The sequence below is a fragment of the Ananas comosus genome, linkage group 6, assembly GCF_001540865.1.
Source record: "Ananas comosus cultivar F153 linkage group 6, ASM154086v1, whole genome shotgun sequence".
NCBI lineage: Eukaryota > Viridiplantae > Streptophyta > Magnoliopsida > Poales > Bromeliaceae > Ananas > Ananas comosus.
Window position 1 is genome coordinate 6,823,163 of NC_033626.1, and position 26,392 is coordinate 6,849,554.

General features: G+C 39.8%; 1 protein-coding gene across 1 annotated transcript in view; it reads right to left on the reverse strand.

The window, feature by feature from the left end:
* The window catches only part of LOC109712099, a 59,226-nt gene that overhangs the window by 743 nt on the left and 32,091 nt on the right, over positions 1 to 26,392 (reverse strand). The window contains exons 2-7 of the mRNA XM_020235529.1: positions 2,293 to 2,440; positions 2,060 to 2,210; positions 1,634 to 1,750; positions 1,474 to 1,554; positions 1,162 to 1,360; positions 460 to 727 (exon numbers count right to left, since the gene is read on the reverse strand). Coding sequence (XP_020091118.1) covers positions 460 to 727; positions 1,162 to 1,360; positions 1,474 to 1,554; positions 1,634 to 1,750; positions 2,060 to 2,210; positions 2,293 to 2,440 — 964 coding nt within the window. The remainder of the gene's footprint in view (positions 1 to 459; positions 728 to 1,161; positions 1,361 to 1,473; positions 1,555 to 1,633; positions 1,751 to 2,059; positions 2,211 to 2,292; positions 2,441 to 26,392) is intronic.

Below are 26,392 nucleotides of genomic sequence, written 5' to 3' on the forward strand. Positions count from 1 at the left end.
TACCAGTTTCTTGCCGAGGCGAAAAAAGAGTTTCAAATTTTAATATTTTATTTATAAACACTAAGTTGCTACCTCTCTAATCCTTTCTTTAGGATTGTGAGAAAGATTGCGTAACGGTGTGCGGTGAGACCTCTCTTCGGGCTTTCTTTAGGATTGTGGAAAAGATTGCGTAACGTATATAGTAAGAAAGTACTCGTACAAAATAGCTTGTGTGTTTTTGTAAATAGTATTATGTTGCTTATATTGTAATGAGTGTGTTAAGATATATTTTTTACAATCTCATTGCAAAAGATAGAAGCATATTTTTATATGCTTTCGTGGTAAATTTTTTTTTTGTCTAATAATGTTAAACAACTCTCAAATGCGAATGATTTCTAAATAGAGAAACTGTTTTGCTTACTCTAAAAAAGAAACTAAGAAGGATATACTTAAGTAGGATAGAGTAAGTAAAATAGTTACCTTCTTCCTCATTATAGGATTCTTCTCCCACCTTGCAGTAGGAGATTATAATCTCTTGATCATCGGTGATATATATGTTATTACTGTTAACGATACCATGCTGCAGTGTGTTGTCTTCAAAGGAGGTAAAAAGTTCTCCATGGAAGCTCCAAACTTCCAGCTTCGTTCCTTGGAAACACATGAAGAGGTTCTTTCGGTATAGAAAGATGAGCGCCGAAGGGTTGAAGAACTCGGTGTCGACGACTTCGATTAATTCTGAGGTCCTCACCTGCTTTGAAGGTTTAAACCATGCTGTAAAATTAAGATTGTAAAAAAGAAAGAAGAACGTATAGCAACAAAAGAAAGGTACAACAATATTGTAGATCCTACCTACGTTGCAGTGCATTTTGAAATAGAAATTTGAATTTTTAAAATTTCGACTTTATTCCTTAGCATCTATCTCATTACTTATGATTCCTAACTTTTCTATCAAGTTTTGTTAAGGCTCAATGGCTTCCATCAAAGATGTTTGGGATTGTTTTGTAAATTAAGAAAATTACTCTTACTCTTAAAGTGAAGGTGCTTAAATTAAGAATAGTGTAATCAAATTTTAAAAGTTCAAGGACCTATTTTGAAATAAGCTATAAGCTATAGAGCACATAATGTCTCGCACGTAATAGCGTAAGAGAAATTGGAATTAAAGAATGAGACCCTGAGAAGTACATCAACAATTTGTAGATTCTCATTCTCTTGCTTAACGAGAAGCTTCTCACCAAACAGCTCCATGAAAGAAACTTGTTTGTTACGGTACGATTGCGTTTTAAAAGATTTCAACAACGTTCCGTCTTCAACCGACAGCATTTCTAGTGGAACATAGCCCGCCCAGTTGTTCCTCTGGTGTTTCAGGAGCAGTATTCCTGGGCTGTACGTTAATTATTAGGATGCATAATATCATAGATTAGAATATGAAAAAGGTCTTGAGTTCAAGAAAGCAATAATTAATGAACAATACTATTTTGAAATAACTGATCTAACCTTATTTTTATTTCCGTAATATTTCCTTCGTTGATGGAATACTTGAAGCTGTAGTCCTTCATGTCAAACAAGTCGTAGAGACTGCAAACACATATGAAAATTAAAAACATATATATTTTGGTCTGTAAAATAAAAGGCAGTGGCTATGAAGTCAACTTACTGATTGCGCGCTGAATAAATAAGTGCTTTGTTGTTGACAACATCAAATTCGATAGTATCACCGGATTCCGTTTCAAACAGTTGGTACCTTGCCCTTAGTTGATTCTTTCTAATAGACCTGCTCAAGTTAAAAGAAACAAACACAGAGTTGTTAATAGAAAGCTGTATGTTTTCAAATTAGAAGCTAAATTTGGAAAGGTTTGTTATTACATTGACTAAATAGTTATAGAGCAACCGAGAAAAGGGACGGAATAATCATTTGTCCTAGTCTCAAAAAAAAAAAAGGAATAAAAAATAAAAGAAAAAGAAATTATAGAAGAAAGAATGAAATACAACTTATTTATGAGAGTAAGAAAGCGAAAGAAAAGTTATTGTACATACAATATTCTCTAAAATAGAATGCTGCACATAAATTAAAGATTCTTACTCTATTGGAATTGTCCTGCATTTCCAGGAATTGGAATTGTCCGAAGCATGGAGGGACAAAGTGACAAGTGATTCGTCATCCTTTTTATAAAACAAACTCTCAATAACTTCGTCCTCTTCTACATTTAGTAAGCATATACATTTATTCTTTGCTGTGAAAGGAAAAAAAGATTGCAATCATAATTTGAATGCAAAACAAGAACATCACAATATTGGAAAAGGTTTTGATGTTACTTCGGCAAAATGCAGCACCGAGGCCACGCACAGTGAGAACAAATATGATGCCCTTCGCGGCTAAGATCTCCATGATTCGGCTCCTCCTCTTCAGAAATTGCAACGTAAAAAACCAACTGTCACTATTCTCATAAACATCGAACTCCTCCTGCACAATCAAATAATTGATTTACACTGTATTTGTATACTACAAAAGTGCTATCAACGATAGAAAAATAAGAGGCTAATCCTAGTAAATTGTGAATTTCATATAGCCTCATATGAATTTCGTACGATGATAGAAGTGAACAATTTCTTTAGTCTTCTTACACATTGTAGTGTAAACTTGCCAAATTCTATGGTGAACTTTCAATTGCTATAATAATAAAAATAAGATCTAACATTTAAATGATAATTGAAACTTAATAAAATAGTTCATATATATATTACCATATTTATTGCTGAGTAATCTAATGTAGGTCATACGACTTGTATGCTTTCGAAAATGCAAAAGCCTCAATGCTTTTAAGTCATTTTTCATAATAGAATATTTTATTTGACGATTGGCTCTATTAGACATAATTTATAGTATTAGAATCATTAGAAACCAATTTTCTTTCGTTTGCCTAGGTAACAAGTCGTCTCAAATTAAACTGAAACAAAAAGCTCATAACGAAAGACTTAAATTTCAAATCGAAAATACAGATCTTGCTCTTGATGGTAAATAAAAGTTTCTATTAAAAGTTCACAAAATTTGAATTTTTCTACACTATTGAACTGACAAGCATAGCATATCGGTCATTAAAATAGATATTTTTGAGATATTTTAATCACTTCACAAATTATGTCGAAAAAAATAAAAATTAGTTTCTAGATATTTTCAATAGCATCGATCATATTTGACGGAACCGATCATCGAATCAAATATTTCATTATTGAAAACAACATGAAAGTATGGAGACCTTTTTGGTTTCGAAAGTTTACTATATATATATATATAGAGAGAGAGAGAGAGAGAGAGAGAGAGAGAGAGAGTTGAGCTCCTATGGTTTTAAAAATACCAAGTTATTGGTGCTTGTAGATTTTTCACCATTGGATCAAGCGATGTGTGGTTAGGATGATATAGGCCCCCTAGGGTTGAGTGGGTGGTTGATTGAATAGTATAATCTAACGGATGAGAATGATCAAAAGTGTAGATCTAACGGTAAAAAATTACAAGTACCAAATACTTAGTGCTTTTACAAGCATCACAGCCGGACTCTCTCTCTCTATATATATAGGCTAGGGCTACTATTCCCTTATGAGTATAGAGCCCTATATAGACTAAGGGCTACTATTCCCTTAAGAGTATAGAGCTCTTCATATTTATAAGTTGTTTTCAATGATGGAGCTTCCGAATCAACGATCCACTCCGTTAAATATAATCTAGAATATTTGAAACTTCTAGAAAATAAATTTCGTAATTTTTCGAAATCATAATAAAATTCATCAAGCGGGTATAAAATGAACGGTCAAAATCAAACGACGTCTTTAAAATGGATGATCGGATCCTTTAATTTAAGATCAAAGTAATTGATCTTTATCTATGTAGTGAATAGAATTTTCTATCAAAAATTCAACTGATTTTGATTCTTTTACACCATTAAAGTAACAAATATCCCATACCGGCTGTTAAAAATTATTAATTTTCTAACCTTTTGATCATAAGGTAAATATGTCAAAAAAATTATAAAATTTGATTTCTAGGCGTTTTAAGTGCTCTCTCTCTCTCTCTCTCTCTCTCTCTCTTTATATATATATATATAGTTCGGCTGGGATGCTATCAATAGCACCAAGGACTTGGTGCTATCGAGTTTTCCACCGTTGGATTTAACCTTTTGATTATTTTTATCCGTTAGATTATACTATTCAACCAACCATCCACTCAACCCTAGAGGGCCTACATCATCCTAACCTTACATTTCTCAATCCGAAGGTATATATATATATATATATATATATATATATATATATATATATANCGCGGTCCACGAGGCCTCTTCGGCCACGGTGGACCTCCCTCTCATTACATACACAATTACACACACATATTGACATATATATATATATATATATAGAGTGAGGCTACTATGCTATCGGAAGTACGGAGCCTTCCGTGCTTCCAGTTCGTTTTCGATGTTGCGACTTTCGAATCGTCGATCGGCTCCGTTAAACTTGATCTAGAGTATTTGAAGTATCTAGAAAATAAATTTTATGATTTTACGATATCATTTGTCTAGTGAACGAAGGGGCTCAAAATCAACGGCTGAAAATAAAAATCTTACAAAATGTAATAATATGACATTAAAATTTTAAATCAAAGATATTGATCTTGTTTTATATAGTATAAAGAATTTTCTATCAAAATTTCACGTGATTTGGATATTTTTACACCGTTAAACTTGCAAACGGCTTACTACGGCCATTGAAATTTGTTGATTTTGAGTCCATTCGATCACTAGGCAAATGATATCGAAAAATAATAAAATTTATTTTCTAGGTATTCCAAATACTCTAGATCATGTTTAACGGAGTGGATCGTTGATTCGGAAGCTCGCATCATTGAAAATGAGTTGTAAGTATGGAAGAGCTCTGTGCTTTTGATGGCATAGTAGCCCTTAGTCTATATAGGGCTCTATACTCATATGGGAATAGTAGCCCTAGCCTATATATATATTGAGCTAGAGTCCGGCTGTGATGCTTTTAGAAGCACTAAGTATTTGGTGCTTGTAATTTTTTATCCGTTGGATCTACACTTCTTGATTATTCTTATCCGTTGGATTAAATACTATTCCATCTACCACCCACTCAACCCTAGGGGGCCTCTATCATCTTAACCCTACATCTCTTGATCCAATGGTTAAAAATCTCACAAGCACCATTCTCTTGGTGTTTTTGAGAGTATTGTAGCTCATCTCTCTCTCTCTCTCTCTCTCTCTCTCTCTCTCTCTCTCTCTCTCTCTCTCTCTATATATATATATATATATATATATATATAGTAGAGCTATTATGCTATCGGGAGCATAAAATGGTTGGTGCTTCCGATTTTTTAGCCCTTAGATCAACCCTATTGATCATTTCTAACCATTGGATTAATATTATTAATCAATGGGGACCACTCAACCTTAGGAGGACCACTCAACCCTAAGGGGATCGCTATCATCCCAACCGTAGAATCTTTAATCCAAGGGCTAAAAAATCGGAAGCACTAACTACTTTATACTTTCGATAGCATAGTAGCTCTACACTATATATATATACCGGCTACTATACTTTTATGAGTACGATCGCCCTTGTGCTTATAAGTTGTTTTTGATGATAGAGCTTCCGAATTGACGATCCACACCGTTAAACGTTATCTAGAGCATTTAAAATATCTAGAAATCATATTTTATAATTTTTCGACATTATTTACCTTATGATCAAAATGTTACAAAATTGATAATTTTTAACGGCCGGTATGAGATATTTGCTAGTTTAACGGTATAAAAGAATTGAAATTGGTTGAATTTTTGATAGAAAATTTTTATAAATAAAGATCAATAACTCCGATCTTAAATTGAAGGATCCTATCATCCATTTTTAAGACGTCGTTCGATTTTGACCGTTCATTTCATATCCGCTTGATGAACTTTATTATAATTTCGAAAAATTACGAAATTTATTTTCTAGAAGTTTCAAATACTCTAGATCATATTTAACGGAGTGGATCGTCGATTTGGAAGTTCAATCATTGAAAACAACTTATGAGTTTGAAGTGCTCTATACTCATAAGAGTATAGTAGCCCTAGCCTATATATATATATATATATATATATATATATATAGAGCTAGGCTGGTATATTATCGGTAGCACGAAAGCCTCTGTGCTACCAAGTTGTTTTCAATGTTGTGGCTTTCAAATCGACGATCGGCTCTGTTAGACTTGATCTACACCATTGAAAGTATTTGGAAACTAAATTTCATAATTTTTTGGCATCATTTACCTATCAAACGAGTAGTCTAAAAATGAACGGTTGGAAATAAAAATCTAATAAAAAATGATGATAAAAGACTTAAATTTAAGATCAGGGGTACTGATCTTACTCTAAATAGTGAAAATAATTTTCTATAAAAAATTCATCAGATTTGAATTGTTTTACACCGTTAAACTCACAAACGCATCGTATCTACCATTAAAATTGTTAATTTTGAGACCTTTTGATCACTAACCAAATAATGTTGAAAAATCATGAAATTTAGTTTCCAAATACTTTCAATGGAATAGATCAAGTCTAACAGAGCCGATCGTCGATTTGGAAGTCACATAATCGAAAACAACTTGAAAGCACGGAGGCTTCGATGCTACCGATAGTATATCAGCCTAGCTCTATATATTTATGTATATCTATATATATATATATGTATATATGTATATATATATACATATGTATATGTATATATATATACATATGTATATGTATATATATATATATACATATGTATATGTATATATATATACATATACATATGTATATATATATACATATATACATATATATATATATAGATATACATAAATNCATATACATATGTATATATATATACATATACATATGTATATATATAGAGTTCGGCTACTATATGCTTATGAGTACGATCGCTCTCGTACTTATAAGTCGTTTTCGATGATAGAGCTTCTGAATCGACTATCCATACCGTTAAACATTATCTAGAGCATTTAAAACTTCTATAAATTGAATTTCATAATTTTTCGATATCATTTACCTTACGATCAAAAGCTCACAAAATTGACAATTTTTAATGGCCGGTATGGGAGCAAGTGGGGAAGAAATTAGAGAGAACTGCGGCCGATCGAGGCGCAAACTACGACCGATTGAGGCGGCGGATGAGCAAGATGAGGGAGGAGATGAAAATGGTGACGGGCAAATTGGTCATTTTGTCATCACAGTTCACACCATACTCCCCTGTGAACATTTGTTATTTTACAAGGGGGCGAAGCGTAGGTTTTGAAATGACAATGGAGGAAAGTGAAAAAGCGGGTATTAACAGGAGAGTTTTATGTAATTTAGCCTGATTTTAATTGGGTTGCTTGATATTTTATTTATGTTGTGATTGATAAATTCTTACAACCAATTGTCTACTGACTCTTTTACACATTCTGATCAATATAAGTAGGAGCTATGTTCCTGAGTTAAGTTACTTAAAATATAGGGATAATTCCCTACATACCCCTCAAAATTTTAAAAATATCTCATTTACCCCTACTTTTTTTCTCTTTCCAATATACCCCTCATATGTTTCTCCGTTATTCCAAAATACCCCTGCAGTTACCACCCGTTAAGTTAACTTGGGTTAAACGTAAGTTAAATATCTACCACAGTTAAAAAAAATTAAAATGCCACTTTTGCCCTTAACTTAAGGGCAAATAAGAAATGTTGGTGATGGTAGAATGATATATTTGAAAAGACCAAAAAGCAAAATACTTTTTATGCCCCTAACTTAAGGGTAAATAAGAAAAGTCAGTGATGGTTGAAGAGTATACTTGAAAGGGTAAAATAGTAATTTTATAGAGATAACAGAGTTCATTAACAGATTTTAACTCTAAAAGGTATATTTGAAATAGGTTGGAATGTAAAAAAGGTATTTTTAATATTAGCCTTCTAAGAGGAGTAAATCAGAAAGTCATGAACTTTTTAGGGGTATATAAGCAATTGCCCCTAAAATATAATACATCCTTCTTGTTGGATGTTGCAATTTTTATGTTCAAGGTGAATTACAAAAGTATGATGTTGGACATTGCCCTTAGCTATGCAATAAGATAAATTTGCTATATACGTCGCTCTTGCATGGCCTGATATTTAGATTTGCATGTCCTAAGAAAAATCCTAAATTTATTTAGGGATATGACCCGACTATATGTATTGATAATATTATGTAATTTTGTGTATAAATAGGATTCATATTAATCGTAGTACTTTTCTTTCAAATTCTTTATCGAGAATTGTTGCATATCAACTTGATGATGGTAATTTATCCTAAACATAATTTCTAACCAGTATAATACTATTGATTGGCATTTTTGATATGTTATGTAGACCTCACACTGATTATCCCTCATCAATCTTGATATGGTTGTATTATGCTTAGGCATCTTATGTTATATCGATCGGTTTGAGATATTCATGAGTCATTTTTAGTATGTAGGATTTGACTTGAAATCTTCGTTGTTATAGCTGGCATTTGTAGGTCTTGAAAATATCGGAATGATGATTATATATAGTTTGTTGTCATAAACAATAGATCAGTTTATCTTTACTCAATATACTATATGAACCAGACAAAGGCCCAAATTATTCTGGACTAGGTAGGCCTAGGGTATGGCACCGAGTCGAAGACTTGAGACTTTGAGATATATGAGTTATACATAATTATATGGATTAGAAAAATTACTTCCATGTTTATTTAGAGTCATGCAGTTATTGTGGAATGTGGATGGAGATTTATGGTAGGATTCACATGAGTTGATGGGTGCCAAGTTTAACAAGTCAAAACATGATAAGCTAACACTATTATGAGATGATATTTGATCGGATTCCGAATTCCATACGCCAAGACGGCCAAGGACAGGCAAAGTGCTGAAAAGTTAGCATACATTGTGAGGGCAATATGCTGAGTGATAATTGCACAAATCAGTTGGGATGATTGATGAGAATAAATAGCATACTCTTCAATGAGAATAAATAGCATACTCTTTAATGGCCAAATATGTTCTGACGATCTACCTTTAAGTGATACGTAGTGTTTGGAGATAAGAGGTGTGAATTTGGATATAGTTATAGATTGGTGTTTGGTGTTGCGGTACCACAAGTAGCCATCTGTTATGTTCTCTTTACTGCATTGTTTATATAGTATACTTAGGTTTGGACTCTTCAATATATTGGAATATAGTTGGGTGATACTACCATTAATTATTAAAATTGATTAAATAATTATTAACTACTTGAGATAGTATTCTAATCGCCTTGGATTGGATAGAAGAACCATAAGAGCGATTTACAAGGTAAGATTCTACAGACATTAAGTTTGACACATTTTAGTAGTAGTTAACTAGTTCTTTTGCATGAATCATTTTACGTACTTCTATACTACGTTCTTGCCCTTCTTTGCTGTGCTGCTCTATACTTCCACTCATTTGCTTCTAGTGTAATTCGTCTTGTAGTGTTTTGAGTCTCCTTTTGTACCATAAAGCTTTCCATTTGTAGAAGTTTCAAGTTTTAATAAAATTCTCTTATAGTGGTATGATGTCACAACTCGATCTAGGTGGATTTGAGTCGCAACACGCAATGTATCGATCGTAAAATAAATAAATCACAATTTTCTATCAAACCAAGGAGTGAATTAGACATTTTGGCATAAAGATAATTGAAAAGCAGGTTAAGAGCGTAACATGAAAAAAAAAGAAGTAATGTGATACCCTAATAGTCTCACATCGAATAGTTATGGCTAGATGTGGGAGTATATAAGCTTGATTGTAAGGACTGAGATTTTTACAGTGCAACTAAACTCTCTGTTGATGATGTTTATGTGTGTTATTTAATTACATAAGCACTCGTCAATTTAATTACATAAGCACTCGTCAAGTTTCAGGAGAAAATGAGCTAGAACGGAGAAGTTTCACGATTATTAGTTTTCACTTAAAGTGAATAGTAACTCGATTTTCCGGAGAAGCTACGGAGTAGAGTTGGCTTTCGGCATGTATCGGACTCCGTTCATAGCGATCCAATAGCTCGTTTCGATCGGTTCAGCTGTTCTGGAACCAATGGCACTGACGAATTTCAGATCTGATGCACGGTTTTCAAGAAAAAGGAGTTTTACCGAAAAGAGGGTTTTCGCTCTTTGCTTTTCTGTGCATTCTAAAGCTTCTCGCGCTCCGTGCTTGTGACCTGGAGTAGGGTGAAGAATGTTTCGGGTCCCTACTAGTGGTAGGGAAGTCAATTTCTATGCGAAGTTGGTTTATTGGGTTTACACATTGGTATACGTGCGATATATGGATTAATTAGAGAGCGGATGGGTTCCGTCGCGAATCCGTGACCAAATTGGATGAAACGAAATCATAGTTTCGATGCCCCCGTTGTACTGAATGCGATGGCTCAGTCGGATCGAAAATCCGACGGACGGATCTTCGGGAATCGTGAAAAGTCCGCTGAGAGGTCAAGTTGGCAAAATCGATTATTCGCGAAAAGGTCCAATATTTTATGCGTGGTCTTGCGCGAATTCGAACGTCGAGGGACCTATACGCATAATCCACATGCAGGCAGGGGGCTGGACTGTAAATATTAGACTTTGGAGGGGTTCCTCGCAAAGTGACACCTTGTATAAAATGGGCATCTAGGGTTTCCCATGACTTTTTGGCTGCCCACTTTCACCTAACAAACCCTAGCCGCCTCAGCACCTCCCTGCCCAACCCGTGAGCACGCTCCGGCCGTCGGCGTGCTGCTCCGGCCGCCGGAAAAGCCACCTCGACCTCCTCTCTTGCTCTCTCGGCCACCCTCTCCTCCGACTTGGCCAAAGTTGCGAAGGAAGCTTCTTTCATCCCTTGGAGCATCATCCTCTGGCCGAGGCCCATCTCCGGCGTCCTCCCCCGCCGGCCCCGGCCACCCCCGAGCACCGCCGGAGCCACCCCTGCTCCCTGCGGCCAGCTCGGGTCAGCCCAGACCGAGCCGGTTCGAACTCGGCGCCCACGCCTTATCTCGGCCGTGCCGCCCTCCTGTCGGTCCTGGCGACCTCCGGCAGCCCGGCGCGCGCGTCCCCCGCCGTCCCCGCGCGCCGCCGGCCGCCGCTGCAACATCCTGCGGCCGCCTGGAATCGTGCGGGCTGAGGCCGAGTCCGTTTAGTTTCCAAGCGCCGCTGCCACCCACCGAGGGGTGCACCGCCGTCCCCTTGGCCTCCGGCGCCGCACCGTAGCCGCCCCGACCTTCTCCGGCCGCCGCCGCGCCGTCGGGAAGTTTGAATCCGAGAGGGAGTGTGTGGACTCGATCTCCGCCGCCGCGCCACCGGTTGCCGCCCGCCGCCGGCCAGCACCCTCCTCGGACCTCTCGGACCGAGTGCTCCCTCCTCCGGCCGGACCGCCCGCCTCCCGGCCGCCGGCGACCAACCCTAGCTCTCCTCGGGTCTGGTAAGGGTATTTTATGTTCCAGCACTGTTTTTCGAGGTTCCGGTCACCTTTCCGGTGATCCGATAAGCCTCCTAAACTTCAGGAAGTAAGCACGATGATCTACAACTCGTGCTGAACATCGTGCTCACCTCCGACAGCGGCAAAGATGCCCTGGTTAGTGAGTTAGTCGCGATCTTCGCGCTGTGCGCGCAGTTTAACAGAACTTCGCGTCGCTCGTGCGCGCACCGCAGTGGCCGGCAGTGCTCCGAAAGGTGAGCACGGCCTCCGACATGCTGAAACCTGTCAGCGAGTGTGACGGTCGGATTAATCGACCTCTGGTTTGCGTGCACGGTCCAGAAAAGCCTAGAAATCACATGAAATGTTGCGATTTCATGTATCGGTATGGGCTTTTAGGATTTCTACTTCGTTGTAGATGCTGTTGGCAGCATGTTTGGGTTGAGGATAACCTCTGGATTGATCGTCCAAGGCCCAAAGCCCTTGCGGAGATCGGAAATGTATTTTCGGTGCGTTTGTCGGCAAAATCCGCCGACGGAACGCGGTTTTGGTTTGGAATTATTCCGACGATGCTTCGTGAGCTATTGTGTAGTCGCCGAGCCTTGTTGGCTGGTCACTCACATCATTTCGAGAGTTCAGAAATGACGGGTGAGCGACGGTGGGTTCCGGTGTCGAAATAGACACTTCCGGGAACCGGGATCGGAACGATTATCCGACGATAATCGTTTCGGAGTGAGTTAAGGTCTCTGCTGCCAAGTCACACGTAAATTTGTATTTAGGGGCAGCGGGTGACTCGTGGTACGAGTCGGTGCCTTCCGGGATAGTCCGTGGGTCCCGCCAGAAATCGGTGCGATTACGGGATTTCCGACGTATTACGACGATTGGTTTGGAAACCGATTTTATGGGTTTATTTATGGGGTTATACTTTTTAGGGTTTCTTAGTTGTGGGTTAGACACTAACCAGTGGACCTCCTTAGGTCCGGTTGACGTTCTTTTGCAGTCAGGAGACAGGCGAGACAGTTGTACGGGTGGGTACTTCGATCGACCGTTGGTACAGTGGTACACGCTCGGTGATAGTTTCTTACCCTTGCTCTTTTTGTTATTATCCATGCTTATATTATTATTGTTGAGCTTTGCACCTCTATTGTTTAAATTGACACCGTTGTATTGATTATACTCTACTAGATGTTTCCATGCTTTAGTATCATGTGTAGGAGTATAGTCTATCTGTATGTGATACCATGTTTCCTTGTTGGCTCTACTTACGCTATTCTGAGCATACTGTTTCATATTTATAGTAGAACGATCCGTGATTATCTGTGAGATTAGCGATATGTCGTCGATTCTAGTATTCAGTATTTGTGACCTATTCGGTGAGTTCTCGACCTTTGTTGTCTGATGACCGTTGAGATCGGTATACCCTGAGGGTGGGATTGTCGGTTAGTTGCACGGATGATTATACTTTACTCATATCCTATTACTTGTGAATGATTGTGTCGAGTTTCACATCCTATACTTGTTGACGTATTGGTCGAGTTTCACATCCTATACTTGTGAGTGATTGTCGAGTTTCATATCCTATACTGTTGTGACATGATGGGTCGAGTTTCACTCCTATACTTGTGACGTGATTGGATCGAGTTTCATATCCTTATTGTGACATGATTGATCGAGTTTCATATCCTGTACTATGTGACCGTGATTGGTCGAGTTTCATATCCTAGTTGATGTGAGTGGGTCAGTCCTTGTGGTTCATTGAGCAGTATTTTGCATATGTTTGAGAGGATGTCGATGTTGTCCCATCCTAGTTGACACTAAGTGGTCGTTCTTGATGCTTCTTTACAGTTGAGACCTATGCCGTCGATGGGCCTGGGGGGGCAGGATTGTCGGCTGGTTGCGACTGGATTGATCATTGAGCATATTGCATTGATCGCCCGATACTCGTCGCATTTCACGAACACTGGCGTCTGATCCACCGCAAGGAGTGTTCTTTTCCGGAAAAGTGGTTGAATGGTGACACCGTGAGGCCCTAGAGGGGTTATATGCACTGGAGAGTAGTAGTGCATTGGCTTGAGGTCTGCGGTGCTGACAAGAGAGCATTGTTTCAGATTGGGCACTTTGGACTTCTTGACCGGTTGACGCATATGTCTATCGTAGCAGTCGTTGCATGCATATTTACAGTTCTTACTTTTATGTTTGCCTTGCTACTATAGTAGACATTCATGTATACTTTCGGTTCCAGTTACAGTACGGTAGCCGTATTCAGTCTAGTTCTTACTTTCTTTTAGTTATTGCTACTTGTATTCGTTATATCTGCTCAATTATCTTACATATCTCTTTCGTTTTATTATTGCTACTATATTTCACTAACCGTGTTGTTTGTATAGCTTCTCCTGATCCGGTGAGTAATTCTCGTTTCTTCGGCTTGCGATACCCACTGGGAGGGGAGACATGTTTACATGTTCTCACCTCCACGCCATTTTCAGAGTATCGCGGCGATGGTAGGTGGTCGAGACGTAGGTACGTGTGTAGCGGTCGATAGAGCTTCGACCCAGGTTATTTTGTATAGTTATTACCCTATTTATTTCAGTTGTTATAGCTTAGATAGGTTATATGGTTCATATTTTTATTACATTTGAAATATGGATTTCGTGATGTTAATAAATGATTTCCGGATTTTGTAAATAAAAGGTTTTCCTACCCCTCGTGGTAGCTTGCTTAAAGAATAAAGGTTTCCGTGTAGGAAACAGTTTTCAAAAGGTTTTCTGTGGATTTTGCATCTTAGTATTTCAAAACCTGTTTCTGTGGTTGGAAACATTTTAACTGATAGATGTGGATTTATGTTTAAATATCGAATATATAAATGTGAACCTGTTATGTGAATGGTGTATGAATATATAATTGTTGGTTATTTCTATGTTCATTTGGTTGTGGTTGTACCTGGGTTACTTCTTGTATTTGTGTGACGCCGTGCAAATACAGGGGAGACTCTGTCCGTGTGAATAGTGGATTCCCTGTGTTTGTGGTGGATCTGGCATACTCTGGGGTCAGGCTTTTCAAAAAAAAAAAAAAAAAATTCAGACGCTTTTCCGCTATGTTTTAAACTAAAAGGGACCCCGGGGCGTGACATTGATTGGGCTAGACATAATAACTGGGCTTAAGTATTTTGGGCAGGTGGTATGAGCCCAACGAGTTATTGTTGCTAGCGGGTCAGGTCGTTACATTTGGTATCAGAGCCAGTTCACCAGCCGGAAGTGTGAGATGAGTCTTGGCTAAGCCAGGGTCGGAATGACAGACTAAGCCAGGGTCGGTGATTCATAGGCTAAGTCAGGATCAGAATAACAAAGGCTAGTGAGGCAAGTCTCACATCGCCTGGTGATTTTGGGCTGTGTGTGTGTTTAGGGCTGACGAGGATGTCATGGCCTAAACGGGGGGAGTCTGTGATACTTCAGTAGTCGATTGGGCTAGGCATAATAACTAGGCTTAAACATTTTAGGCCGGTGGTATGAACCCAACGAGTTATTGTTGCTAGCGGATTGGGTCATTACAAGTAAGCATATATGTTTTTCAACGAAATATAATTTTCTTAAAGTGTTTGCTTCAATGCATCGTTACACTACAACAGAATTAGATTATAGGGACACATGTTTGGGACACTTTTGAGTAAGTGTTCTATTTATGCTGAAACTTTAAAAAACATCTACTAATACCTAAATATAAAGCCCAATCCAACCAAAAATAAAAGATTACTCTACTTAACCCACCACACCCAGTCCATTTGGCCCGATTACAAACAGAAAAGAAAAAAAAAAAGAAAAATCAATTACCATCTTTTCTTCTCTCTTCACTCAATGCACTGAAATTCTAGACGAAGAGCTTTTCCTGTTGTCCTCCTCCGCCACCACAGCCAACGAGATAGAGTTTAGGCGGTTGCTAAATACTTAAATAAGTGTTGGTAAATTAGCAGCACTCTTTTAGGTTATAGCGACACTCTTTAACTGTCACTATATACCTAGCGACCCCACATATAGCAACATTTTTTAAAAGTGTCGGTAATTTTAGCTAGCAGCACTTTTTTGACATGTACCTATATTTAAAAGTGTTACTATAGACCATTTTTGTTGCAGTGTTATTGGACTCTATATATAATTCTTCAATTTTTTTTTCCAATCAATAGTAATAAAATAATATCAAATTTTCTAGAAACGAAGAAAAATATCATCACGATGGATTGAAAAGGATGTATTTATATGTATATGGATGCATGGTTACAAAAGGAAAGTTAACTACTAATTTTATATGTATATGGGTGCATTTTATTATTTTCAAAACGAAGCACAACTTGGGTTACCAGTTTGACTAATTTTAACTCTTTGTACTAGTTTTATGAGAAATTATTATATCATAATTTATGTTTCTACCATATACGTACCACAAGGCCTTTCATTTTAGATAACATAAAACAATAGTTGGTCTTGTATATTACATACATAACAAACACACCAAAATGGAGAACGGATAAATAGAGACCGTTTTCTAGGTATAGAAATTAGAAGTTTTTTCTTGCCAATTTAATTTTTCTGGTTTGTTAAAACTTTATCACTCACATCATCTTTAAAAAGAAGTTATGACTGTGTAGTAATATTTCATTAAAAATGTATTTGATTTCTTGGTTGTTGAATTATCCACAATTCCATTTTTTTAAAAAAAATCTACTTCTTTTGAGTTAGATTAATTGGAAATTATATATTAATAAACCATTAGAAATGTGTGTTTATTATGTTTGGTTTGTTATTTATATGGCCATTACGTATTATTTTCTATATTGTATACTATAATCCCATAATGTGCACCAAATTTGTGCTAAAGATTATATTTAACTATTTATATATGTTAATAATAACTAACTACATTTGATTATCAACAGCCATCACTAATGCTATCTAACACTCTTGTAACCTATCACAATAATATGCACCACATGCAATAGGTGCTGTTACCGCAGTAACTAACTACCATCATCACTAATCATACTAATGCTAGTTGCATTATCATACTCCACAACTGCCAATTTGGTCTGTTCGAGTACGTCCACAGACGCCGAACGGACAGCACCTTCCCTGTCCGTCCAAGGCTCAACCCAACATGTATGACAATTTGCGCAACGAAAATTCAGATATACATGGCTTGCACGAGGGCAAGCAACAACCAAACAAGTGAAAGTACTACTACTATTACAACCACACATGTATCTTGATTACATTTAACCAAATACAAGCTTATCATAATTTACATTCATTTTTCGCAACTACATCACACATCTTTCCTCAAAAACATATGACACACATCCATCTACATTATTTATACATATCCCTTAACATCACACTTTTCATCATAAACCCAAAAGATGAAGTAAGGGTACAACTAATGCATGGATGTCCACTACCTAAAGCGCTATGCCCTTGCTGCGATCCTCGACCACCTCGCTCGGGTCCGAATCTGTAAAATGGTTGGGTGAGAACTACAAGAAGTTCCCAGTGGGTTCGGCCGCCGACCCCGCTGACTTTCCCACTAGGTCTAAACAGGCATGAATAGAAGATAAATAGATAGATAGATAGTCATTTCTAAACAAATACAGCTACTGTGTCTGAATAAAAATAATAAACCAATATCTATATGATGCTCATGATGCATGCCGATTGCCATTGTCAATACCCAATCCTCTTGGCTAACCCGTAGGTTTAGCCCCAAAACTCACCAACCAAATCTCTAAAATCGGGGAGATACCGCTACGACTCGACGGGACCGTCTTCTGGGGAGATACCGCTAAGACCCAGTGATGACCACTCCGGAGCTCATCGCCTGAGGGGGAGCGACCACCCTTAAGCATAAGACTATAGGTGAGTATGATCCAATCCACAACCATGGGGATGCCATGTCTACTAATGCCACAACATGCAAAGTGTTCTATTCACTAGCATTCGATGCCTCAAAGTGCTATTTCAATCATTTGTCATAATGTTACCATATTTTCTACCTTGGCTAGATTCATATCCAAATTCATACATCTATAGGGTTCACAAATGTCCAATGTTCCATTGCCAACTCATATGCATCTTTATACTAAAAGCATGCAAAAAGTACCAACATATTACCATTTAACCCTACAATGCATGAACCCTACATATACACATACATGCTCAAATGGTGACTTAGACATAAAGAGAAATCCAACTGTTTCGGATAGCACCACTCACCTCGTAGGGATGCTAGAGTGCTAGAATCCGAGTTTTCCAATTTATATTCGCCGTTTTCTCTCGACCCACGACAAACAAAGCTGAAATGAGGTTTTCCCTTAATATCTCGGCGTAGACTTGTCAGAATTCCAATCCGAGTCACCCAACGCGTCAGTTTATACTCCAATTGGGCTACAAGAGATCAATTCCATCTTATACCTCAATTCTATAAAAACCCTAAATTTAATCCTAGGGTTTCCATAATCAACAAATACCCAATTTTCTTGGAGATTCATAGTTTAACCTAGCATATCATCTTCTAGAGACCACAATTAGAAGGAAATTAACCAAACCCTGGCTCATATTCACATAAACTCACCTCAAGTTCTAGCTTTCTCCTCAACCCTTTGCACAAGAGCTAGCTTCTTCCTCAAGTAAGCTTCCTTCTCCTCCAAACTCTACCCTTGGAGCAAACCCTAGAGAGAAAAAGAGACAAAGAGAAAGAGTAGAGAGTGAGAGAAGCTTCTAGAGAGAGAAAGAGAGTTTTTCTCTTTTGTTGCAGTGTGAAGGGAATGAGAGGGGGAAATAACATAACACCCTCATATAACACTCTCACTTGCACAATTGCACCATAGCCCCTCACATAACAGAGTTTGACCAATTCTGTCGTTTTTCGTGTACGGGGTCCGGACCCTACAACTAGGGTCCGGATCCCGAGAGCATTTCCAGCACAACTTTGCATAGAAAATCTCGCATTGCTCTCCAAGGTCCCAACCACTTGTTTAGAATACTCCGAAGCACTCGGAATAATTAACGGACCTCACCGAGTCGTCCGTTACCATACTTCGGTCAACTTGATTGAAGTTCGGTATATCCTACCGGGGATTTGGTATGTTACATGCATGGCATCATCATAGGTAACCACAATCATCTTCCACTTCTTCTTTCATTTCAGATACTAATATTATAGGTCACCACTGCTTCTGGCTGTAATTATTATTAGCCACTATTGTGAGGACTGAGATTCGACAGCGTAGCTAAACTCTCTGTTGATAATGTTTTTATGTGTAATTTAAATACATAAGCACTCGTCAAGTTTCAAAAGAAAACAAGTTAGGATGGAGAAGTTATGCGACCTTCACTAATCACTTAAAGTGAATAGTAGCTCTGGTTTTTCAGAGAGGCCAATCAGTGGTGGTGGCTTCTGGTCCGTATTAGACTCCATTCATAATGATCCAATAGCTCGTTTTCGATGGTTCAACTATCCTGGACCCAATGGCACCGGCAGATTTGGATTTTAAGGCACGATTTTCAAGAGAAAGGAATTTTATAGCAAAAAGAAATTTTTGATAATTGGAGATTGGATGGGTTCCGTCGCAAATCGGCGACCAAATCGGGTTAAACAAAATTGTAGTTTTGATGCCCCAGTCGTGCTGAATGCACTGGCGCAACCAGATCGAAAATTCGACGGACGGATATTCTGATATCGCGTGTTGATCGAGGAGAGGTCATTAATGGCGAAACGGTAATTTTGTGAAAAGTCTTACATTTTATGTACCGTTTTGCGTGAAATCGAATGATGGGGTACGCAAACGCATTTTACTCGCGCTGTGAGGGACTCAATAAGAGAATCCGAGTTTTCGGGAACTTTTGTGCAAAATTGCCCCTTGTATATATGTATGCTCTAGGGTTTCATCATGGAAACCCTAACCCTAGCTGCCTTAGTTACTCAGCTGCTCCCCAGCCATCACCAGCACCCCACTTTGACCTCGCCGCGCACACCCCGGCCGCCGATGAGCTCCTTTAGCCGCCGGAGAAGGGCTTCATTGCCTTTCTCCGCCATCTCCTCCTCCATCTTTGCCTGTGGATTACCAGGGAAATCCATACCCTCGGGTTCCCTCCCTTGGCCGTGCCCGACCTTCGACAGCCTCCCTCGTTGGTCGCCGCCGCCCCCGCGCGCCGGTATTGCCGGTCTGGGCAGCTCGTGGCCAGCCTGTGCAGGCTCGCGCTGAGACTAGTGCAGCTGCTGGCTTGTGCGCTCGCCGCAGCCTCACGCTAACACCGGCCACGCCGCCTCCCTCCACCCTCCGGCGAACCACCGCCATCGCCCCGCAGCTCCCCGGCCTCCTTGGTAGCCGCTGTGACTAGCTGAAACCGTGCCGAGCCCGCGCCGGCTCGGGCTGCTCCTGTGCCGCACGCGGCTATTCCCCGATTGGCATGAGCACCGGTTCCCTTGGGTCGGCCGCACGTAGCTGCCGCTGGCACCCCCGCCGCTGGAGCCCCCCTTCTGGCCGGACCCGAGCCAGGCTTCTCTATAACTGTGCGGCTAGGGCATCAATGGTTGCTGTCTCCGCCGCCTTCCGTCGCCGACCGACGCGAGCCCTGGCCTCCCTATGTTGCCCGTACCCGCCTGCCGCCGGTGCGCCCACCGCCGAGCCGCCGCCGGCCGTGCCATGGCCCCCCATTGCCTGGCGAGCTTTATTCTAGCCTATTTGTGCACTATTTGGGGGTTGCATTCACTGTTCTAACGATCCGAGGCTGTTTCGATGCCTCGAAAGGTGAGCACGGTGATTATCGGTCAGTGCTGATCACAGTGCTTACTCATTTGGGGTCAACGAGCGTCGGATGAGCAAATTAGAAGCGTTTTAGTTTCAGTGGGCAGTATTCGCTGAACTTTGCGTCGCACCCGCGCCCTCCACAGTGGATGGCTGGGCTCCAAATTATGAGCACAGCCTCTGGCATATTGAGACCTGTCAGTACATGTCTCGACCGACCACGAAAGCCCTCGGTTTGCGGTATCGAGCCGAATAACCCTGTAAATCACATAAAATATCGTGATTTTACGTATTAGTGGGGACTTTTATGCAATTGTGCACTTCGTGGCTGCTGTGGGCAGTACGTGTGGGATGCGGGTGACCTTTGGACTGGTTGTCCAAGGCCCCAGTCTTTTTCGGAAATCGAATGTCGATTTTCGGTGCGTTTTTCGGCGAAATCCGTCGTCGGAACTTGATTTCGGTTTGGAATTCTTCTGACGGTGCGTCACTGTAAATCATGCTGTCGCTGAGCCAGGTTGGTAAGTCACCCGTGTCGTTTCGAGGGTTTGGAAACGACGGGTGAGCGACGGTGGGTTCCGGTGTCGAAATTGACACTTTCGGGAACCCGGATCGGAACGATTATCCGACGATGATCGTTTTGATGTGAGGAGATGTGTTGCTGCCGAGTCACTCAAATTATTGCGTTTAGTGACAGCGGGTGACTCGTGGCATGAGTCGGTGATTTTCGGGATAGTTCGTGGGTCCCTACGGAGTCCCGGTGCGATTTTCGGGACGTCCGGCTAGTTACGGCAATCGGTTTTGCAAAACCGATTCCCGTGGGTTTACAGGTAGGGATTATGAGTTAGTGGTTCGTATTTGTGGGTTGGTTTCTAACCCGGTGGACCCTTCGTAGGTCCGGTTGATTTTCTTCCGCAGTCGGGAGACCAGTGCTACGTACCTACAGATAGGTATTTCAACCTGAAGTCGATATAGTGGTGCACTCTCGGTGACATCCTTCTACCCTTCTCAAACTATTACCTTGCATATATTATATTGAGCCTTGCACCCTTATTATTTTCTTATCGCTCTACTTGGTTAGTTTACCTATCTAGCATCATGAGTAGAAGTAGAGCAGGTTTATGACTACATGTGATATCTGTGACCTAGACTGTCGGTTCTTGTATCTCGTACTATGACCTATTCGGTCGGTTTATTGTATCTGATATTGTGACCTACTTGGTCAGTGCGACTACTTGGCGACCTACACGGTTGGTATATCCTGAGGGATAGGATTGTCGGCTAGTGGCTGACGGCTAGTTCTGGATTATACCGATGCATAACGTGACATCCTTGTGACCTATTGGTCGGTTCTTGTGCATATATGTTAATTGACATTGAGTGGTCGGTACTTGCATACCTTCGGAAGAATGTTGAGTTGTTCCATCCTAGTTGACCGAGTGGTCGGTACTTATGTTCCTTGTGGTTCGATGACCTATATGGTCGACATACCCTGAGGGGTAGGATTATCGGCTAGCTGCCGACAGTTGGCTATTGAGCATATCAGCATTGATCGTCACTGCTCGTACGCTTTCACGTACACCAACATTTTGGCCACCGCAAGAGGGTGTTCTTTTCTTAAAAAGTGGTTGGGAGTGCCAACCCGTGAGACCCGAGTGCTTTAGCAAGGGTTATATGCTTTCAGACCCGGGTGCTTCATGCGAGGGTTATATGCTTTCAGACTCGGGTGCTTTATGCGAGGGTAATATGCTTTTAGACCTGGGTGTTTATACGAGAGTCATTTACAGGTTTGAGCAGTTGTGGCACAGGTCTGATGTCTACGAACCAATATGGTAGGTTTCTGATTTGGTTACTTTTGGGATTTGTTGTCTGGTTGATGCATACATACAGTAGCGGTAGTGATTCATATATATATATATATATATATATATATATATATATATATATATATATATATATATATATATATATATATATNTATGGTCATTTACAGGTTAGAGCACTAGTGGCACAGGCCTGAGGTCTGCGGACCGATATGGCAGGTTTTTGATTAGGTACTTTTGGACTTATCGTCCGATTGATACATGCATACAGTAGTGGTAGTGATTCATATATATATATCATTTCCTTGTTTATCATTGCTACTGTACTACCATTATCTTTACTTTTGTTTATCCTTCTTGACTGGTGAATACCCCTCAGCCTCGTCGGCTTACGATAGCCATTGGGAGGGGAGATATGTGTACATGTTCTCAGCCCCCCCCTTCAGGTGACGTCGCGGGTCCAAGTCGGGACGGTGGATGAGGAGCGTTCCTAGCGATCGATTAGAGCTCCTGACCCGGTGGACTTTGGTTAAATCTCTCAACTTGCCTTTTCAAATAAATAACTTAGACATACTAGTTAAGTTGGTTTACTTTATTTGAATTCAATTTAAAATGTAATAAAGTACTTATGGATTTCCTCATGAGATGAAAACGGTTTTCTACCCCTCGTGGTAGCGTATTTTAAAAGGAAAAGATTTCCGTATTGTAGTATCCTTATATATATATATATATATATATAATGCCACGTGCCCCCATGCATGTATTTCATGCTTATCTAATTAGAGGGTTGTACATGCCTCCTTAATTAAAATTTCCTCCCACNTGTAGTATCCTTATATATATATATATATATATATATATATATATATATATGGATGCTGCCACGTACCCCCATGCATGCATGCCTATCCACTTCTCAGCTTGAGGGTGCTCTAATTAAAATTTGCTTTATCTCTTTAATGTGAAGTAGAGAGCCACACGAGGTGGAGCTCAGAGGAGTAGCCGCGGAGCTCGGATTCGACATCGACGTCGCGCCGCGGAGCCGTTCGAGGATACGGTTGCAGTCGTAGCATCGCGAGGAGTTCGAGCAAGGGCGTGGTTTTCGCCGTCCTCGACGTCGCACCGGCGCTGGATTCGCTGTCGAGGAGGGTATCTAACTTTCCTCCTTGGATTACTTGAACGCACGGTTTTGAGCTCGCGTGCTGATTTTCAGCGTCGACCGTTAGTGTTTCGGCTCGTACTCGGCGTAGGAATGTCGGATTTCGACGGGACTTGGTTCTTTGGATTCAGGACTTCGAGAGGAATCCACGAAGCCCTTATTTGCTGGATTCGTTGAAGGTTAGCTGGGTCGAAATTATGTTCTCCTCTGCCGCTGTGTTTCGGACAGAATTTGAGTTGGAGTTCTTCGTTGCGATGTGTGCAGGGCGATTTCGACCTTGAGCTGGACACCCTGGTTTTTTCAGTGGATTTGGGAATTTTTGGTGACCTCCTCGCTGCCGGGGTTTAGCGATCGAGGTGGGTTACATCGGTTTATTCCTAAGTATATATTAGTCGACATGTATGATTTTCGGGTTTTTGGTAAATCATGTTGTAGCTCAGGTTGTTGATCGTATCATGACTAAAAAAATAAATAATCAGCATTGAGAACATGACTTGTAACCATAGATATACATGTTGGACTTGGATTCGACTTAGGAGAAAATGCGATAACGATCGGCATATGTTAAACTATCTGATTTAGCCCTAGGGGCTGTTGTATGATTTTATACTGTTGCAGTATTATCATATTGAGAATTCCAGTTAGTTTAGATTTCAGTTACACTCGTGCGGGGATGCCGAGTGAATTTTTAAAATAGCGTTTAGGCTGTTCCGGACTGTTGGGTGCCGTCGGGGTTGACGGTGGACCCGTATCGCCTGTTTGGCGTCGGATTGTGCCGAGGGCATGTTACCTGTTGGTTGTTAGACCAATTAGAGTCGGTTACTTGACTGTGGCTTGAGATAGAGCCTGATTGAGCTCGACAGAGATACGCTGCATACTCGGTTGGGTAGCTCCCACGAGTGCCATTCCGGAGTCGGGCGCTGTGCTTTCGCGTTGGTGTCGCTCATGCCGGTTGGACTTGCTCTCCATGGACTAGTAGTGTGGAGGTAGCTGGATAGTCACAACTGGGCAGGGACGGGTGTGTTCACAGTCCCAGGGACGGGTAGGCTTAGAGTCCTGATTGGATTGGGTCAGATTTGAAATTTCCTACAGTTGGTTAGTGTAGAGCATGATAGTGTAATGATTCATAGCGGTAGATTTTATTCCTGCATTTACTACTATCTTTGCTCCTTCTATAGACTTAGTGGGTGGACCGATGTTGTTGAGGGCGGCATCCACTGAGGACTACCTGTTTTTACAGTAGTTCTCACACCCTGTTGTTACCCCCTGTTTTTGCAGAGCCATCGTCGTCGGCTGCTGCTGTCGTAGATCAGGATCGAGGCAAGGGCGTCGCGAGTTAGAGCCCTACCAGACGTGCCAAGCTAGAGGTGCCCCTACTGCAGGTAGATGTTTTGTTTTGAGTTCATGTACATAGTATCCTTAACTCGCCAGTGCGAGTAGCTCTGTATTTTTGGTTATTGGACTATGTATATGGAACTCCGTTTGTTTAGCTTCTGTTTACTCTAGCAGCTCTATACTACTGTTTGTAGTATTGTACGGTTTACAGGTACAGCTGTCGCTTCGTATACAGAGAAAATTTCTTTGTATATGGCGGATTTGTCGGCGTGCCCGGGGAACGTGTAATTAATCCGGGGCGTGACACGTATGGAAAACATTTTTTAAAAGAGTTTTTCTGGTTTTCGTGACTCTTAGTATTTCAAAATGAGTTTCCAGATAGGAAACGTTTTAAACTAATAGATGTGAAATTACTATTTATCTGTGATGAAATAAAGTGAAAATTATGATGTGGTTTATGTAGGTGGATATTCATACAGTGGTGGTTGTATATTGTACTTGTGTGACGCCATGCAAATATAGAGGAGACTCTGTCCGTGTGAATAGTGGATTCACTGTATTTATAGCGGATCTGACATACTCTGGGGTCAAGATTTAAAAAAAAAAAAAATTTGGGTCCTTCCGCATTGCTTCTTAAATCAAAAAGGGACCCCAGGGAATGACAACTATTTACTATTATACACCAATACTAAACATTATCACACTATAGCAAAATATATTTTAGACAACACTTTTTAAACGACGCTCTATTCTAGCGTCTTCAATATTTGGCATGTGCCGACACTATAAATAAGCGTTGCCAATAAACATTTATTTATCAAATACTGTACAAATTTTCCGATGCTGTGTTAAAGCGTCGGTATATTTATTCCAACATGTTTACTTAACAAGTCTTTGCTCGATGTTTTAAGCGTTGGGTTTATTCTTACCAATGCTTTAAAACATCGCTAGTTATTGTTTAAAGTGTCCTTAAGTGCAAGATTTGTTGTAGTGTTCACTCACGATCATTTGCTAGCATTTCCATCCTAACACTGCCAACTGCTATGATAACTCAACCTTTGTCAATGACACACCATATGGTTAGTCATAATGAGATTATAATGACTCAATAATCTTAAAAAGAAAACTCTCCTCTACATGGTTATAATAGATAAAATTACACCATTTTCTAGCTACCCAACTATTGCATTAATATTACATTACCTTCCATATTAATGTTTAATTTTCAATAGAAAAATATATTACTTGGTAATTATAGAAAGATTCTTCAAAATTCACAAAATGTAATGCAACAAAGCGCCATAAAAGATAAAAAAGCATCTAATTAAGAATGAACAAGTATGAATACTTTCTAGAGATTTTGATATTTGAAACTCTAATAAAGAGCACTTCAAAGCCAAAAAAGAGTATTTGTGACATTGATTGTCTGTTTATTGATTATAGAGTTTAAAACATTTTTTTTCTCTTAAAGTGTTATTGGATTACAAAAAAATGCAAATTGAAAGTACTATAGCAAGTACTATAGCTGAAGTAGAAGAGAAAAGCCACACAGATTAAGATATATAAGACCACATGTAAAGATCACATAGATTTAAATAAAATTTTTATTAACCTTTTTTTTTTCAACATCATGCCTTGGACCTATTAATAATAAAAAAGCCCTAATTCCAATACTAATTAAATCCCAAGATTTTATGGATTTTTCCAATACAAATAAATCTAATCCTAATTAAAACTCCCAAATTTATATCCCTAATTTTTAGAAATTTATTCCAAATAAAAATCCTAAAAATCTGATAAAAACC